Source organism: Stigmatopora nigra, chromosome 3 (genome assembly GCF_051989575.1).
Source record: "Stigmatopora nigra isolate UIUO_SnigA chromosome 3, RoL_Snig_1.1, whole genome shotgun sequence".
Taxonomy (NCBI): Eukaryota; Metazoa; Chordata; class Actinopteri; order Syngnathiformes; family Syngnathidae; genus Stigmatopora; species Stigmatopora nigra.
In genome coordinates this window covers 18669812-18689646 of record NC_135510.1, presented here as the reverse complement: position 1 = coordinate 18689646, position 19835 = coordinate 18669812, and the positions used below count along the sequence as shown (strand labels likewise).

The 19835-nt window shown below is 37.7% G+C and overlaps 1 protein-coding gene across 1 annotated transcript; it reads right to left on the bottom strand.

The window, feature by feature from the left end:
* Positions 1 to 49: 49 nt before the first annotated feature.
* pla2r1 (phospholipase A2 receptor 1) lies at positions 50 to 19298 on the bottom strand. The gene is made up of 29 exons (XM_077713732.1): positions 19026 to 19298; positions 17696 to 18076; positions 16708 to 16881; positions 16047 to 16211; positions 15399 to 15512; positions 14900 to 15049; positions 13101 to 13289; positions 11993 to 12156; positions 11813 to 11926; positions 11625 to 11737; positions 11366 to 11535; positions 10493 to 10704; positions 9908 to 10053; positions 9674 to 9758; positions 9453 to 9588; positions 8598 to 8633; positions 8369 to 8529; positions 8238 to 8302; positions 7922 to 8159; positions 6981 to 7098; positions 6163 to 6302; positions 5444 to 5585; positions 5129 to 5364; positions 4192 to 4366; positions 3122 to 3256; positions 2650 to 2772; positions 2410 to 2586; positions 2310 to 2345; positions 50 to 1308 (listed from the first exon to the last, which is right to left on the bottom strand). Exons 1-29 carry the CDS (start codon positions 19201 to 19203, stop codon positions 1094 to 1096), a joined length of 4488 nt encoding a protein of 1495 aa, XP_077569858.1. The 5' UTR covers positions 19204 to 19298; the 3' UTR covers positions 50 to 1093.
* Between the last annotated feature and the right edge of the window lie 537 nt (positions 19299 to 19835).

The window sequence follows — 19835 nt, the reverse complement described above, 5'->3', positions numbered from 1 at the left end:
TTCCCTATTTATTTTAGGCATTTAAAAATATATATTTCATTAGAAATATTTAGTTTTTTATTTATATATATAATGACCTAAGCACAGGAAATATACAAAAGTGTGCATATTACAGCATATAACTACATTTAATAACAACAAAAACACATTCATTCAAACGTCACTTATCTTGGTGGTATCAAAAGGTTGACCCGCGGGCCAAATACGGCCCGGCGAATTATTTTATAGGGCCGATAGAAACAAAGCATACACATTTGTTTTTCAAAATAAAATTCCTGTAAAATTTCCAGAGTCTAAAAAGCCGAGAATATTTCTGAGATGAACCAAATGTTTTAAATTAAAAATGAAGGATTTTTCTCCTTGTGGAATAAAAACGAAGACTAAGAAGAGAAAAGTAAATGAATAAATATATACAAAAGACAATATTTATCATTTTTTGATTAAAAAAAACATTAAAAGAGAATATTTACTTTAAAATTGCTATCTAGAACTCCCAAAAAAATACAATTTTGAGGTCAACAATATCCATAACCAATGTCAGAATCGATTTATGTCTTAATCCACGGGTGTCAAAGTGGTGGCCCGGGGGCCAAATCTGGCCCACCGCATCATTTTGTGCGGCCCGAGAAAATAAATAAGTGCCGACTTTCTGTTTTGGGATCAAATTAAAATGAGTAGAGATTTATATTAAATTTCCTGATTTTTCCCCCCTTTTAAATCAATCACTGTCATTTTTAATCCATTTTTTCTGTTTTTAGTTCAAAAATCATTTAGTAAAATCTAAAAATATATTTTAAAAAAAGCTAAAATAAACATTGTTTTAGATCTATAAAAAACGGAATATTCAAGGCTTTTAATCCACTTATTTAATCCATTTACAAAAAAAAATCCTAATATATCTAAAATGGTATTAATCGATGAATTGACTAATGGTGGCAGCCTTATTATACGTACCATTGAGTCAAATGACTTTCTGGGAAAAAAACATCAAATTCGTATTTACATAATATACTAAAAAAAAGGTAATACTGATCCAACAAAACAAAAAAAATATTACAAGTATAAGTGATGTTGTTTATTCCACTTCTAAACCTTAACTGGAGTGCTCTTCCAGCTCGGTGATCAACACGCTGCCGTCGGACTCGGCGGCCTGTGAACCCGTCTGTCGGTAGTAGGCGCCGGCCAGCGCCGGGAAACCCCGGAAACGGGCGGCGTTCCTCCTGTAAGCCAAGTACAGCGCTCCTGCCAGCAGAGCGAAGATCAACGCGGCCGCCACCACGGCGGACAGAATCACGCCGTGGTGGAATCCTGAAAAATAACGGGGATTAGACGTCTGGCGTTGTTGCAATGAGTTAAATACTTTTTTTTCTATTCATTTTCAGAAACGCTTATCTTCATGAGGGGTGCTGCATCCTATCCCAGCTTAATATGGGCATCAGACAGGAAACACCCTGGATCACAGGTGTCCAAGTGGCGGCCCGGGGGCCAAATGTGGCCCGCGAAAGTCAATGATGAGTGCTGACTTTCTGTTTTAGGATCAAATTAAAATGAAGAGTATAGATGGATATTACATTTCCTGATTTTCCCCCTTTTAGATCAATAATTGTCATTTTTTAATCAATTGTTTCTGTGTTTTTAGTTCAAAAATAATTTTGTAAAACCTAAAAATATACAAAAAAAGCTCAAATAAACATTGTTTTAGATCTATAAAAAACTGAATAGTCAGGGATATTAATCCAGTTCTTTCAATTCATTTATAATAAAAAAAATCTAAATATAACTAAAATGGTTCAAAAATCATTGTGTAAAATCTAAATATACATTTAAAAAAAGCTACAATAAACATTGTTTTAGATCTATAAAAAATGGAATAGTTAGGGCCTTTAATCCATTTCTTTTAATCCATTTAAAACTATATATTTTATCTAAAATGTTTTTGGGGGATTTTAGATATATTTAGATTTTTTTTTAAATAAATGGATTGAAAGAACTGGATTATTATCCCTGAATATTCCATTTTTATAGATCTAAAACAATGTTTATTTTAGCTTTTTTAAAATATATTTCACAAAATGTTTTTTTAACGAAAAACAGAAAAAAATTGATTAAAAAAAATGACAATTATTGATTTAAAAGGTGGAAAATCACAAAATGTAATATACATCTATACACTTCATTTTCATTTGATCCTAAAACAGAAACTCAAGATTTACGTTCCCGGACCGCACAAAATAATGCGACGGGCCAGATTTGGCCCCCGGACCACCACTTTGACACCCATGATTTAGACATTTAAAGACTCCCTTTACCGTTAATAGGTTCCACTTCCACTTCAGTAGCCCCATCTGCAAAAGAGCAAAACAAATATTCAACATGGAAGCCACACAATTTGAACGGGTTAACTTTTACCCGAATCGCTTTTGCAGATAAAGCCCAGGCGTTCGGTGCACCCGGACAAGCGCCACACTCCGTCGGCCGCTCGGGTGCTGACGCAGGAGTCCGCGTTCAGTCGCTTCAAGTCCGGAGCTCCGCCGGGCCAGTTGGCGTAGTCCAGAGGGGAACCGTCCACCCAAGCCATGGAATCCGCTAGAAGGAGAAGCCATGTTTTTAACGTCCACGGGGCGATAATTGCGGCGGATTCGGACTCACTGTCGATGTTGAAGTAAAGCCCCAACCACACGTTCTGGTGAAGAAGCCCCGATGACCACAGTTCCTCCAGAACAAAGCGGTTCTCCGGGTCGTTCTCGATGGACAGGATATCCGAAGAGTTGACTGGAAAATAAAAAAGACAATTAAACATCCATTTTTCGTTGTTTTGGTATTTTTAGTGCAATATTTTTGACGAGTAGTTGAGATTTTGCTGATGATAAAAAAAAAAAAAAATCAAAGGCGAGTCAAGGAGTACTTCATTTGTCCGCTAGGGGGAGTCGTTACATCTACAGTTTAAGCACAGTCACACAAGTTAGCGTTTATGAATTAACTAATTCTTTGTAGGGCAATATTGTCATTATTTTTGTGATTATTATTTTATATATTCATATATATCTATAGATATATAGATTATATATACAGATATATAGATGTATAGATGTATAGATATGTCTTTTTTTCTTTTTTTTACCTTTGCTTCTACAATGCTCTCGAGCATCTTCAAAAGGCAACCTCAGTCCCACCGGTTCAAAATCGTAACATCCCCGTCTGAATTTGACCCACGTGGAGGGACACACCGCCTCATACGAGACAAATGGCTTATTTTCTGTCGAGAAGAACAACAAAAAACAAACAAACAAACAAGGTTTTAGAGATGTAGTGTCAAACTCTGCCATTGAAGACGCCCATTGAACGGCATTCAAAGTATTTTCTCATGTATAAAATGGTTGAATTCGACAATTTCTCGTCAACTTGATTTCATGTGGGCCGGATCATTTTAGATAGAATATTTAGATTTTTTTTTTTTTTAAATCATAAATGGATTAAAAGAACTGGATTAAAAGCCCTGAATATTCCGTTTTTTTTTTTAAGAAAAGTGTTTATTTGAGCTTTTTTGTTCTTAGTAAGGAAAAATATATTTTTTATAAATGTCTTTATGTTCCATATTAGAGTGGAGACAGATAATATTTCTATATATTTTTAGATTTTACAAAATGATTTTTGAACTAAAAACAGAAAAAATGACAATTATGGATTAAAAGAACTAAACCCTGAATATTCCGTATTTTATACATATAAAACAATGTTTATCTTAGCTTTTTTTTAAATATTTTTATATTTTACACAATGATTTTTGAACTAAAAACGCAGAAAAAATGACAATTATGGATTTAAAGAACTGGATCAAAAACCCTGAATATTCCGTATTTTATAAATATAAAACAATGTTTATCTTAGCTTTTTTAAAAATAATTTTAGATTTTACACAATGATTTTTGAACTAAAAACACAGAAAAATTGATTAAAAAAATAACAATTATTGATTTAAAACTGGGAAAATCGGGGAATTTAATATACATCTATACTCTTCATTTTATTTTGATCCGAAAACAGAAAGCCGCAACTCATCATTTACTTTCCCGGGCCGCACAAAATGATGCGGCGGGCCAGATTTGGCCCCCGGGCCGCCACTTTGACACCAGTGCCCATTTGACGTCAAATTTTGGGCGAATGAAATGTGAACCCATGTGGAAATCTTACTTGGCGGAGGAATGTGGCAGAGGGCTCCCGGTAGAGTACTTTGGCAGTCATCTCGCCGCCATCCGCCGTTGACGTCCATGTACACGCACTCTCCCGTCTCCAAGTCGTCATCGGCCGAGTCCCAGTGCGTGTACACCGTGTCGCTGCCATCTGACCAGCGGTAGTTGATACCGCTCTGGAAACAGAAGACGCGTATCAAAAAAAAACTGGAGTAGATTGCAAAAGTATTTTGTTGACATGGACAGATTAGACACAGACTTTGTATGGGTTTTTTTTTCTAAGAAATTCCTGAGGATTTCCAGGACATGCTGATTTTGGACCTCTGGTAAACTCAAGAAAAATGGCGAACCATGGGTGTTTTTTTTTCGGAAAAATAAAAACTATTCAAAGTAGTGGCACGGGGGCCAGCTCCGGTCCGTCATTTCAGTTTATACGGCCCGCCCCAACAAAAAAAAATGTGTGTTTAGTGCTAATGTTCAAATATAAATGGTGAATATACAATTTTTTTGCATTTAAAAAATAATGATAAAATAATAATAATTTTTCTGGGGTTTTTTTCCACTAAAAATAATTTTTCAAAATATTTTGAAGTTTTGTTAATGTCAATAAAAATAAAATAGATCTCTTAAAATGTTATTCTTTAAATGGTTCTATAAAATTGTCTTGCTTTTTCAAGAAAAAAATGGAAAAAAAATCCTGATAATCTCAACAGATATTTTTTTAACCCGAATAATGAATGAAACTAAGAAATTTTTCTATTTCTCCTTATTATTTTTAATGTAAATAATACAAGCTAGTGCTGATAGTCGTTAGCCAAGTGCTAATATTATGATTTTAATAGGAATTTGTCTGCTACGAGCGTACATAATTTGTAGTGATAAAAAAAACGTATAAAATAGGCCTAAAAAAAGTTATACCCAGGTATTGTTTCACTTACATCTTGACTGTACAGTCCAATCCAGTGCGGAACTCCCAGTCTGTTGACCAGGACGGTCAAGAAAGCCTGGTGGTAGGCGTCCGTAATGCTCACCAACTCCCAATTATTGTCCGAGCACGTCTGCATGGCGTCGTACCAGCTCAAGTTGCCCGAAACCACCTTGTAATGACGATTTTTGTACTCGATGCTGTCCGGTAGAGGGTGGCGGGACGAGTGGGTGGGCGCCTTGGATGTATCTGAGATCAGAAATAGGGAAAATAATAAGAATAATAATAGTTAAGACAAAGTGAGGGTCCTGGTGTTTTGCGGACTGACCTTGGGCTTTCTGGCAAACAAATCCGTAACCTTCCTCGTTGCACTTTTCGTCGTACCATTTTCCGGTCAGGTGCACGTTGTGGTTGTTGGAGAGGACGATGCACAGCGGTTCGTCGGTAAATCCGCTCAGTAAATCGTCCTCCTGAAAAAGCATACCATCAGTGAGTTGGTTACAGTCTCTAAAACTATTTTCCTATTTTTTTATAGCTGTGGTAAATCACCAGTTGAAGATTTCAAAAAAAAAAAAAAATTAAACAGGTGTCCTAGTGGTGAACATTTCCGCCTCGCAGTTCTATGGCCGTGGGTTTAAACCCAAGTCGCTGCTTACTGTTTGGAATTTTTATGTTCTCCCTAGGCTTGCAGCTGGGTTTTCTCCATTTTACTCTGAATTACTCCCACATGCTAAAAAAATGCATGCTAAGCTAACTGTATGCTAAATTGCCCATTGTTATGATTGGTTGTGCTTGGTCCCCTCGTACTCTGTGATTGGCTGGCCACTGATTCAAGGTGGGCCTTACCCGGTGCCCAAAAAGTCAGCTGAGAGAAGCTCAAGCACCCCCCACAACCCGTGTGAGGAAAAGTGATAAATGAATCATTTACAGTATTCCCCCGTTTATCGCGTTTATCACATTTTGCGGTTTTTCGAATTTTGCAGTTCTTCAGATTTAGCAGGTTTTGTTGTTGTTGTCGTTTTGATACAAAACGTATCTTTGGCTTACGTTGAGGGAGCTCTTTGGTTCAACGGGAGACCAGTTGGTGTAGCTGACTGGTCTGCCGTTTGTCCACTTCATGGTGTCTTGATTCCAAAGACCAATCCACACGCCGACAGAGATTCCCTGAAGCAGCATGGTGATGTACGCTGTGTGAAAAAGATGCACGATCATGATATTTGGTATCAAAATTTAAAGCAAAATTTAAATTAAATTTTGTGTAAAGATAGATTGAATTTATTTTTTGAGTGTCTGCATCGTAATCCAAGTTCTTTTAAATTTATTTATGTTATATTACGAGTGCGTTCCCGTGCAAAAAAAATCAAATTTTAGAAAACAATGCTTATTTTAGCTATTTAAATATTTTTTAGAATTTACAAAATTATTTTTGAACTAAAAACACAGAAAAAATGGAATAAAAAATGACAATTATTGATTTAAAAGAGTGAAAATCAGGAAATTTAATATACATCAAACTATTTTAGATATATATATATTTTAATATATGGATTAAAAGAACTGGATTAATATCTCTGAATATTCCATTTTTATAGATCTAAAAGAATGTTTATTTTAGCTTTTTTTTAAATATATTTTTAGATTTTACAAAATGATTTTTGAACTAAAAATACAGAAAAAAATGACAAAAAAATGACAATTATAGATTTAAAAGGGGGAAAATCTGGGAAATGTAATATCCATCTATACTCTTCATTTGAACTTGATCCTAAAACAGAAAGTCGGCACTCATGATTTCCTCGTATTTGCTCGTATCTCAAGGCACAACTGTATCATTTGCACACAAAGGGAAAAACATTTGAAGGCACCTTGTTCAATTTCATCTTCTATAGCCACGAGTGAACCTTGGAATGAAGAGCAGATGGAACGGGCATCGTTCCAACTCTTCCCCTCCTTGGGATTGTCGGGAAGGTGAAGAAGGAGACACTGCGGGTGGACACAATGGCAAAAAACATGTCTCATTTGCATATGGTCGTCTTTCAGGGATAAAAATGCACAAAGACAATGACATTTCCGCTTGATTACCTTCCACTCAGCGAACAATTGATGCAGAACCTGCTGCTCTATTAATTTCTTGGCGTGAGCAGTGACAATTTTGGTTATCCATTGAGACACTCAATTTTAAAGGGTCAAATGAGAGAATTTACATATAAAGTACACCTCTACTTACTGGGCGGGGTCAGCACAAGATAGGATACATATAAAAAAGTGCATCCGTTAACAGTACATGTGAAACATAAACAGAAAAAAGGACTCAAATATTAACATACTCATCACGCATCATTAAGGTGAAAAGTATAAAGTACAAAGTAAAAAGGAATGTATTAAGAAGTATTAAAATGTCATTTAAAAAAGATAGAAGGGCTGTAAAAACCAAAAACATATAAGAGTGGACAGAGTTACTGCCACTGGCTTCTGCGTGACGGCGCCATCTTGGGGTAACAAAAAAGAATAAATAAATCAATTAATAAAAAAAAATAAAAACATTTTTGGGACGTCGGCGGGCCGGATTAAATAACCTAACGGGCCATATGTGGCCCGCGGGCCGTAGTTAGCCCACCCCTGGTTTAGTGTGTAGTTGTGTGAGGACCGTGGAACGAATGAAGAGATATTTACATATAAAGTACACCTCTACTTACGAAATCTTCAAGTTAGGCAACAAGTCTTGGAACCAATTAATTTCGTAAGTAGAGATACGACTGTACTAATATTTCAAGCTAAGAATAAATCAATAAAGATTCTGAAATACCTTGTGTCCGAAGTAGAGCCATTTATCCGGACAGGCTCCGATATAGTGCGGCTCTCGAGGCGTCTCCACCACAGAGACGGTCTTTCTCTTACAAACGTATCCGTGAAGATGGTCGCAAGGACTGGTCGACCACTTTCCCGTTGACGAGTTCATGGTGACGCAGGATCCCGTTTTGTCGCTTCTATGGCTGTCATTTTCCGCCCAGTTGTGAAAGTCCATCTCCGTCTTGTCGCTCCAACTGCCAAAAAACACCAAGAATTGATTGGGATTGAAATTGGAAAGAATACAGCCGCCAAAATCCAAGTCACGCACACACCTGACCTCCTCTTGGCGCCGACCGACGGAAATCCCGATCCACCAATCGCTGGGTCCGAGAGAAAGCTGGGGGAAGACAGACAAGTCCAATGGTGAAATCGGCCATTTTGAAACAGAAAGGACTTGACCGACCCGTCGCAGGCGCTCCTTGACAAAGTTGAGCTCCTCCCTGGAGTGAACGGACAGCAAATAGGCTCCCATCATCTGGCAAGCCAGAGAGACGGCGTCCCAGTTGAAGGGCTGCTTGGCCACCAGGTACTCGGCGCCGTGGTAAAAGACCCAAGGCTCGCTCTCTGTGGGATAGCCGGCGTTCTTTCACTCGAATGACGTCGACCGTAAAGTGGTTGGGAATCAAACTTACGCTCAGAGTACCAGTAGGGTCTTTTCAGTTTGTCTCCTGAAATGTAAACAGGTTGTTTGTTATTTTATTTGACGCCAGGGTCCGTCTGAGCGCCGCCGGTCTTTTGGTGGCCGGTCAAAGGTTGACAGAGACTTTACTCTTGAAACCAGCTCTCAAAATTAGATTCATGAAAGTTTAATATCTAAGAGAGAGAGTTTAATATCTAAGTACTGTTTAATATCGAAGTACTGTTTAATATCTAAGTACTGTTTCATATCTAAGTACTGTATCGTATCTAAGTACTGTTTCGTATCGAAGTACTGTTTCATATCGAAGTACTGTTTCATATCGAAGTACTGTTTGATATCTAAGTACTGCTAAATATCTACGTTCTGTTGAATATCTACGTACTGTTGAATATCTACGTACTGTTTGATATCGAAGTACTGTTTAATATCTAAGTACTGTTTAAAATCCAAGTACTGTTTGATATCTAAGTACTGTTTAATATCTAAGTACTGTTGAAACCAGCTCTCAAAATTATATTCATGAGAGTTTAATATCTAAATATCTACTGTTTTCAATGGTACTTAAATATTAAACAGTACTTAGATAATAAACTCTCTCTCATGAATCAACAGTACATATTTAGATAATAAACTCTCATGAATATAATTTTGAGAGCTGGTTTCGACAGTTCTTAGATATTAAACAGTACATAGATATTAAACAGTACATAGATATTAAACATCTCTCAGATATTAAACTCTCTCTCTAAGATATTAATTTTGAGAGCTGGTTTCTACAGTAAACCCTCTGTCATCATTTGACCAGTGACCAAAAGACTGGCGACCAAAAGTCCGAGCACCGATTTACCTCTGGAGATCTTACAGATCCACTCATGCTTGCTTTCGCACGGTTGCGGCATGAGGCTGTCGGATAGGTCGCTGTACACCGCGCAATCCCTTCGGTCGTCCTCGTCGTTTTTGTCCTGGATGAAGGAAGTCGTCACCTGGCGGAAAAAAACGATCCAAAACAGTAAAAAAACAAGAGTTGAAGGAGTTGATTTTGGAAGGAAGACTCCGGTGAGGACTTACAGGAGAACCGTCAGACCATTCCCAAGAACCCGGGCGTTCGGGATCTCGTTTATTGAAGCCGACCCACAACCAGCGAGCCTCTGTTCTGGAAAGGGTGACGGAGAGAAAACCCAAATGACACGGAAACTACCGTCTTTTCTAGCATATTAGCCGCCGCCGCATATAATGAATTTGACAATTTCTCACGTATAAGTCACCCAGGTTTTAATAGGGAGTACAAATGTGTTACTTTACCCTTGGAAAATGTTCCCGAGGAGTTGTTTGAGAAGACGCTGCTCTTCGTACTGGCGGAAACTGGCCAATTGAGCGCCGAGAGCCTGGCAGAAGAAATCGGCTTCCACCCACGAGCGTTTCATCAGCACTTTTTCATCATGGAATACCTATAAAAAAGCAAGGGACACATTTAAAAGTTGACCATTTATTGGGTATTATGAGAAGAGAAAGGGTCAAAGAGGTGAAAAATAGGAAAATAGTAAATATTTAAGTATTTCTTAAAGGATAAATGAGTACAAATGTTTTGCAATGATCTACAATCCTTATAAAGTGTAATTTAAGGGTTTGTGTGTGTGTATGTTAAGATTCTCTCGCTAAGTTTGTTCAAATCGTGCAATGTAGAGAGTTGATTTTTTTTATACTGGCCAGAAATGGCGGTCGGATCCTAATAATGTCTTCACCTTCTCTGTGTAAATTCAACTTTTTTTGTTACAGCTGAAAGCAGAGTTCATGTATGAATCATAGGAAATATTCCCTATATATCTATAATGTTCATTTGAATTTGATTGTAAAATTGCAAAATGATGCTGTTGGCCAGAATCCTACTTTAAAACAGTAGAGGAGACCATCTTGAGACTCCCATCCAGGTGGACAGGCGGTGAAGGCATCTACATGGGCTTCTGGTAGCAGTGCCACCTCCTGGTAGCTGCTGATGCTCTGCTCACACACAGACAAGGCCTTCTGGGAATTGCAGTCTTTGGCGTTCCAGCGGCCCAAAGTCAAACCGCCTGACATGGCAACACATCCGTTGGCACTGACTGAAACCAGAAGAAAAATACACCCATGAAATATCATGGAACTTGCGGAAAAATACGGGGCTGAAAATGGAGCCCTGAGGAACACCTCAAAAATCGCATTACAATACAACAATGCATGCATGTAAATCTATGTGTATGTATAAATGTGCTTATATATATGTATGTATATGTATGCATATGTATGTGTATGTATATATGTATATGTATGTATAAATGTGCTTATATATATATATATATATATATATATATATATATATATATATATATATATGTATGTATATGTAAGTATATATATGTATGTATATGTAAGTATATATATATGTATGTATATGTAAGTATATATATGTATGTATATGTAAATATATACGTATGTATGTATATGTAAGTATATATCTGTATGTATATGTAAGTATATATCTGTATGTATATGTAAATATATATATATATATTTTTTTCTTTTTCTTTTCAGCAACACGCTTCTTTATTTATATATTTATTCATGTATTTTTTATTAACTTATTTACGACCTACTTATTTATGTCTAGGTTGTCTTTTTCTGTGTCTGTATTCTCACCCTCTTGCTACTGTGACAACAACATTTCCCAAAAACGGGATAAAGTTATCCAGTCCAATCCAATCCAACAAAAATGACCAAAGTCACCTGGCTGGTGTTTATTCCAGTTGCTAAAAGTGAGCGGAAGAGTGGAGCCATTGCGATGAAGCCATCTGTATTCCCCTCTTTCCCCGGAGTCTCGGAGACCAATCCAGTAAAAAGTGCTGTCATTGGCTCCGTTGGCGCTCAGCAAACTGTTGACAAACGCTTGCTCGAACCTTTGGAGCACATGGGAACAAAAAACATGGCACTCCACCCCCCAAAAAATGTCTGTCATTCCTATATGTAGCATAAATGTACAACGCACCTGTTGTCCACAGTGAGTAGAGGCGCGTTGCAATAATATCCGCTCAGCGCTTCCTCAAACGTCTGCTGGTGGCCGGTGACGCTGTAACACGAGTGACCGTAACGCTTCCAGCCCTGCAAAAATCAACCAAAAACTAAATGCATTTGAATTGGAGACCTTACATGTCCAATTCCTATATTTTTTTTTACCTGAGGGCAGCCTTCGTCCCAACTTTGGACGTCTTTAGCCGATGTACGACGGCTCACTTTTCGGCACACAGCTTGAAGTTCCTCATCACACGACACCAAAAGCCAGGCGCCTTCCTGTCAAAAATACTTTAACACTTGATTTCCAGAGACAATACACAAAAAACTGAATTTGTATCGCACCTTCCTGTCTGCTTTGACACAGTAGTTACCATCCGTCAAATTATCAGGCGGGTGATACGGGTGCCACACGGTGAGTGTCACAGACGTTCCGTCAGACCACTCCACGCGGGGAGATGAAGCCGGTTTCCAGAGTCCGATCCAGATTCCCGAAGTCTCGACAGAAGCTGAAACGCATCAATTTTCCATTTGTCGCGGCCCAGATGGCTCGTGACCGGACGTTTGGTTGCCGCCGGTCTTTTGGTGGCCGGTCAAATGGTGACAGAGTTTACTGTTGAAACCAGCTCTCAAAATTAATATCTTAGAGAGAGATTTTAATATCTAAGTACTGTTTAATATCTATGTACAGTTTAATAACTATGTACAGTTTAATATCTAAGTAGTTTCATATTTAGGAACTATTTAATATCTAATTACTGTTTACTATCTAAGTACTGTTTAATATCTAAGTACTGTTTAATATCTATGTACAGTTTAATACCTAAGTACAGTTTAATATCTAAGTAGTTTGACATCTAAGTACAGTTTCATATCTAAGAACTATTTAATATCTAAGTACTGTTTACTATCTAAGCACTGTTTAATATCTAAGTACTGTTGAAACCAGCTCTCAAAATGATATTCATGAGAGTTTAATATCTAAGTACTGTTTAATTTCTAAGTACTGTTTAATATCCAAGTACTGTTTAATATCTAGGTACTGTTTAGTATCTAAGTACTCTTTAATATCTAAGTACTCTTTAATATCTAAGTATAGTTTAATATCTAGGTACTGTTTAGTATCTAAGTACTGTTTAATATCGAAGTACTCTTTAATATCTGAGTGCAGTTTCATATCTAAGTACTCTTTAATATCTAAGTACTGTTGAAACCAGCTCTCAAAATTATATTCATGAGTTTAATATCTAAATATGTACTGTTTTCAACAGTACTTAGATATTAAACAGTACTTCGATATTAAACAGTCTCTCTTAGATATTACACTCTCACATGAAAATAATTTTGCAAGCTGCTTTCAACAGTAAACTCCCTGTCACCATTTGACCGGTCACCAAAAGACCGGCGACCAAACGTCCGAGGACCAGATGACTTTACCGCTAAACTATCTTACAGTTGGCCAGGAGACTTTGTAGCATCTCCACTTGGGAAAGTGTGTGAAGACTGGTGAGGTTGGCCTGGTGATTGACGCACGCCCAAGAAGACTCCTCCCAGTTTCTCGCTTCGGGTGTGACGTGGTAGCAGAAACCGTTGTGAGGCAGCCAACCTTCGTCGCACTCGGTGTGGGAGTACTGCCAGTTTTCTGGAAGGAAAAGCTTGGATAAGAACGCCTATTGGGATCAATGGCACTGAAACATATTTTCCATGTGAAAAATATACTGCAGACTTTTTGTTTTTGGTCTGGTGGTTAGTGACTCCAGAAAAAGGAGGTCAAATGTTGTCCCGCCACGGGGTAGTAATACAGCTGTTTGGAAGCCCAGCAGTAACCACAGCTAGGAAAATACATCTTGGACATTTGCTTCTTCTTCTTCATTCCTCGGGGGAGTGAATGAGATGTGACTACAGTTGTACCTCTACTTAGGAAATTCATTGGTTACAAGAGTTTTTCCGTAACTTGAAAATTTCGTTAAGTAGTAAATTCTCGAATTGGTTTAACCGTCCTCTCACAACTACCAATTAGACCAGGGGTGTCAAACATACAGCCTGCGGGCCGGATCCGGCCCGTCTGGTGGTTTGGTACGGCCCGGGGAGGAAAGCTGCATTGTATAAAAAAAATATTAATTTTCTTTAAAATGTTTAGTTTTTATATTATCCGCTAGGGGCGCAGTGTTTTAGTACGTGCAGACAACATGAATTGACATTTATTTATGTTCTTATGTTATTCTCTTGTTTATAATATATTGTTCATAATGTAAATTGGAAAATTCTGTTAAAACATTTTGATAATTTGCACTTATTATTAGTATTAGTGACTAATACAAAGGAAAAAATAGTGGTCTTATTGTTAGTTCTATGTAATTTTGCAATGAGTTTACTGGTCCGGCCCGCTTCATCTCAAATGAAGATGGATTCGGCCCGCAGGCCAAAGGGACTTTGACACCCCTGAATTAGACCCTTTAAAATAGGCCAAAGTGTCCCAATTTTTGTATGAAAGATGTGAGGAAACACATAAAAATGAAAGAAATTATAAGGACATAATTTATTAATGTCTTTTAATAAATAAAGCATATGAAAATATGCCCTACGCCACTGAAATATCTCCCTCCGAAGCCGTTGTAGATTTAATGCCAATGTTTGTTCGCTAGATAGTACCAGAGCCGAAAGCCGTCCATTTTGTAGTACATTTTAGACTTTTACGTGTGCCCTATGTGTGTGTGTGTGAAAATATGTGCTTCGTTGCATTTGTAGTTTTTAATCGCTTAATAAGGCGATTTCAAAATACAATAATAGATAACGAAAGTCGTCCATTTTGTAGTACATTTTAGGATTTTACATGTGCCCTGTGTGTGTGTGTGTGTGTGTGGAAATATGTGCTATGTTGCATTTGTAGTTTTTAATCGCTTAATAAAGGGAATTCAAAATACAATAACGGATAACGAAAGACGTCCATTTTGTAGTCCATTTTAGAATTTTACGTGTGCCCTGTGTGTGTGTGTGTGTGAAAATATGTGCTACGTTGAATTTGTAGTTTTTAAACGCTTACTAAATATAATTCAACATAAAATAATGGGTAAGGAAATGCATTTATTTTGGGGGATTTCGTAATTTGGATATTTTTAGTGACTCATTTGCATATTTAAAAAATTGTAACCTGAAAAGTTCGTGCCTAGAGTCATTTGTAAGTAGAGGTAAGAGTGTAATATGTTTTTGAAAAGCTCGGGGTGACGGATTCCAACTGATGGCGTTCCTTACCGAGCGGCTCGGCTCTCTGCGTGTCATTGGGCGTCTTTTTACAGATGTAAGGCAGAGCAGACTCGCAGGAAAGACTCTGCCAGACTCCGGTAGAACCTGGGGTGTACGTTCCACACTGTCTGTCGTCCTTGAGAGGGCTGACCGGCAGCACTAGTGGAAGAAACACAAGATGTTATTTTTCATTAGAATCATTTGACTCATTATTATTCCATCCTTCAACACCTTCAACAAAAAAAAAATCACTCAACCTGGCCAACTTAAATCTGTAAAACTATTTTTGGCATTCCCAAAATTCTTCATTCCCTGGAAATGATTTCCATGAAATGAATGGACTGTTTGGAAATGGAAATTAAGCTTTCATATTTCATATATTAGTCAATGGAGGAAATTGGTAGTCTTGAATTTGGATTGTTTGGGGTAGAAAGGTTGGAAAAGTAGCAGCATCCAGAAAATGACTGTAGTAAATTCAATCCCACCTTAAAAATCCATATTTTCATACCTTTATTGAAACGTAACAAGGATAGCGGCGTGCCATCCGACCATTGCCAGCCTCGACCGTCCTTCAAGTGGTTTAGCCCAAACCACACCATGGCTCCAGCCTTTGTCATCCGTTCTAACATGACAGAAACACAGTATTTTCATTCAAGGATAAAAAAATATATAATAAATAAGCCTAATATTTGTGTTAAAAACTGCTATTAAAAAATAAACAATGTACAAAATGAAGAAACATACTACTTTTTATGTAACAAAAAAAACAGGCTAAAAAGCAAGTGCTTTAAATATTTGTCACTATGTTTTTCTTGTATTTATTGTTAGGTTTTTTTAAAAGCCCTGAATATTCAGTTTATTATAGATCTAAAACGATGTTTATTTGAGCTTTTTTTAAATATGTCTTTATATTTCACAAAATGATTTTTGAACTAAAAACACAGAAAAAAATTGATTTAAAAATGACAATTATTGATTTAAAATGGGGAAAATCAGGAAATTGAATATAAATCTACACTCTTCATTTGAACTTGTTCCTAAAACAGAAAGTCAGCACTCATGATTGACTTTCCCGGGCCACATAAAACGATACGGCGGGCCAAATTTGGCCCCGGGCCGCCACTTTGACACTTGTGGTATAGCTACTACAACTAACCATTGATGTAAGATTCCTCTGCCGCGTTGTTGATGCTGAGCAGATTTCCACCCTGAGCTTGACACGTCAGCATGGCTTGACTCCAGGTGAGTAGCGTGTAAAGGTTAAACTGGTAACAGGCACGAAGCTCGTGGTGGAACTCCCAGAAATGGTCGCAACTGAAATCTAGCGGGGAAACCTTCAATTAAAACAAAAGTCCCATTTGCTTTTATTCACATTTTTTTGAGCATTTATTTGATATATTCCATATCCATCCTTCATAATTAGGGTAAACATGGACTCTGGTACTCGGACGTTTGGTCGCCCCGGACGTTTGGTCGCCCCGGACGTTTGGTCGCCCCGGACGTTTGGTCGCCCCGGACGTTTGGTCGCCCCGGACGTTTGGTCGCCCCGGACGTTTGGTCGCCCCGGACGTTTGGTCGCCCGGACCTTTGGTCGCCCGGACCTTTGACAACATGACAGAGTTTACTGTTGAAACCAGCTATTAAAATTATATTCACCCAGGCGCCCAAACGTCCGGCGGCCAAACGTCCGGGCGACCAAACGTCCGGTCACAGTGGACTCTAGGTTGCAAATTTGACTGGAATTAGAGCTGCTGGATATGGAACAAAAATGACAAATAAATGCTCATAATCGTTTGAATTTTGATGTCAGCGTTCACCATGTAGAGGGCAGAACCCCCATTTTTCCGCCTCGTCGTATCTGCTGGTGGTGGAACACCACGGTAGATGGTCTTCGCGGCCCTCCGTGGTGCACTCCGAGTACCATTTGTTGTTGTACTTGAAGGGGAACTCGCAAGGCATGCCGCGTGCATTTCCCAACAAAGTGTGGATATCTGGAAAGCAGGGATATCAAGTCAAACTCAATTATATGGCCGATTTTTATTCATTGCCGTATTTTCTCGCATATTAGCCGCTTATAAGCCAAACCCTTAAAATGAATTAGGGAATTTACTGTGAAAGTACTGCTCTACTTACGAAACAAATTCTGGAAGCAATTGATTTTGTAGGTAGAGGTCTCACTGTATGTCAAATTTTGCAACCTTTTGCACAATTTAGGACAGGGTGTCAGACTCGGATTAGTTCGCGAGCCGCTTTAACGTCAACTTGATTTCAGGTGGGCCGGACCATTTTAGATAAAATATTTAGATTTTTTTTGATAAATGGATTAAAAGAACTGAATGTTGTTCTAAAACTATGTTTATTTTAGATTTTTTAATATCATTTATAGACTTTACAAAATTAGTTTTGAAATAAAAAGACAAATATGGATTTAAAAAGTATAATTATTGATTTAAAAGGTGGAAAAAAAATCTGAAAATTTAACATCGGACCATTTTAGATATAATATTTAGATTTTTTTTTTTATAAATGGATTAAAAGCTTTTATTTTAGCTTTTTTAATATAATTTTTAGATTTTACAAAATTATTTTTAACTAAAAACACAGAAAAAAATGATTAAAAAATGACAATGATTTATTTAAATGGGGGAAAATCAGGAAATTTAATATATATACTCTTCATTTTAATGTGTCAAGTTTAATTTATGCGCATATAAGCCGTCCCCTGGATTCAGTCATCATTTTTCTAAGCGACAAATACGTCTTATATGCCAGAAAATACTGTCATTTTTTCCTTACTTCCCTTACCTTCATAGGGATTGGAGCAGGGCCCCTCTCCGGGGGTGTCGTACCTTTTCCACTCATGGTAAGAGCCTCGCTTGACCACCACCAAGTTCCCGGCCACGGCCACCTTCCAGCGGGACGCCCCGTACAACATGTTACCCCTGCAGCGCCACCACATTACGGGCAGGTCCGTGTCGCACTGGAAAGTTCCCAGGGGCTGCGAGGGCTCAGACATGTTGAGGCCCAGGCAAGTGGAGGTGCCCGAGTTGAAGAGGCGATGGTGGGAGACCCACTTCCACAGCATTCGGCGGGTGGGACGACGGCAGTCCCGCAGGACCAGCTGGGATTTTTCCACTGTGATACAGCGTTGAAGAGGGCTGCTTTCTAGGATGAAAACACCCTTTCCTACAAAGATTTAGCACAGTTAATACAGAAATGTGAGCCGACTGCTAATCTATTGTAATAATTCATTAAATGATCTATAATCAACTTGATTTCACGTGGGCTGGACCATTTAAATATATTTAGATTTTTTTTTATATAAATGGATTAAAAGAACTGGATTAAAATCCCTGAATATTCAGTTTTATAGATCTAAAACAATGTTGATTTTAGCTTTTTTTGAATATATTTTTTGATTTTAGAAAAGGATTTAACTAAATATACAGATAAAATTGATTGAATGAATTACAATTGTTGATTTAAAAGGGTGAAGATCAGACAATTTAATATACATCGGACCTTTTTAGATATATTTAGATTTTTTAAATAAATTTAATAAAAGAACTGGATCAAAAGCACTGAATATTCTATATTTTTTAGATCTAAAACAATGTTTATTTTAGCTTTTTTTAAATATATTTTTAGATTCTACAAAATCATTTTTGAACTAAAAACTGAAAAAAATGGATTAAAAAATTTCAATTGTTGATTTAAAAGGGGGAAATCAGGAAATGTAATATACATCAGATCATTTTAGATGTAATATTTAAATTTACTGAATATTCAGAGCTTTTAATCCAGTACTTTTAATCCATTTATATAAAAAAAAATCCAAATATTATATCTAAAATGGACCGACCCACATGAAACCGAGTTGACGTGAAAGCGGCCCGCGAACCAAGCCGAGATTCTGACACCCTTGCTTTAAATGTACCATATGCAATATCGCTGTTAATCATGAACCCCTAAAAAAACTTAATACGTACTTTAGTTTTGGCATTAACTCGCACGTCAATCATTTGACCGACGTCCCCAAACCCCAATTTTCCCATTTTCCAGACAAAAGTTCCCACACATTATTATTTATAATATTTTCCAGGGAAAAAAACTAGAACCAGGACAGGCTACTTACTATAAAAGCCAGCGAGTTGTTCAGGGTCCAGAATGCCGCCTTCGGCGTCGTCTTCACCGGCGTCGTCTTCGTCGTCCTGGGCGGAACACGGACACGTTTTCAGCAGCAGCAACAACAAAGTGACCCAAATTGCCGTCACCACGTCCGCGTCCACGCGACGGGAGAACCGTGGGAACATTTTGACGGCGGGTGGCTAGGTCCAATGTAACTAAACATTCCGAGAGCTCGATGCTAGCTCCTTCTTCTTTGCCTCCATTCCATCGTACTTTTCAAAAAAAAAGTTGACTTGCTGTTTCAAATTGGGGAGGGGGGAGTCGAGGGGAGGGGGGTCATTAGGGGGGTACGGGGTGCTACGTCACGGAGAAAACTTGGTTCACATTATGTTCCCTAAAAATACAAAAGAACCGTTAATATAAATGAATAATTCAACCAACATTTCAATTCATTATCATGCTTGTACAGTATTCCCTCGAATATCGCGGATATTGACGACCAGACATTGTCATGATCATTTAAAAAATGCAAAATATTACATTTTCAGGTCCATACAATTTTAAGTGTAGATATTAATTATATGGATATGCAAATACTGCATTGTATTACTATTTTAAGAGAATGTATAATAATTGTGTAAAAAGCATGTGTCAAAGTGGCGGCCCAGGGGCCAAATGTGGTCCGCCGTATAATTTTGTTCGGCCCGGGAAAGTCAATCATGAGTGTCGACTTTCTGTTTTAGGATTAAATTAAAATGATGAGTATAGATCTAGTATCTTAAATTTCCTGATTTTTCCACTTTTAAATGAATAGTTG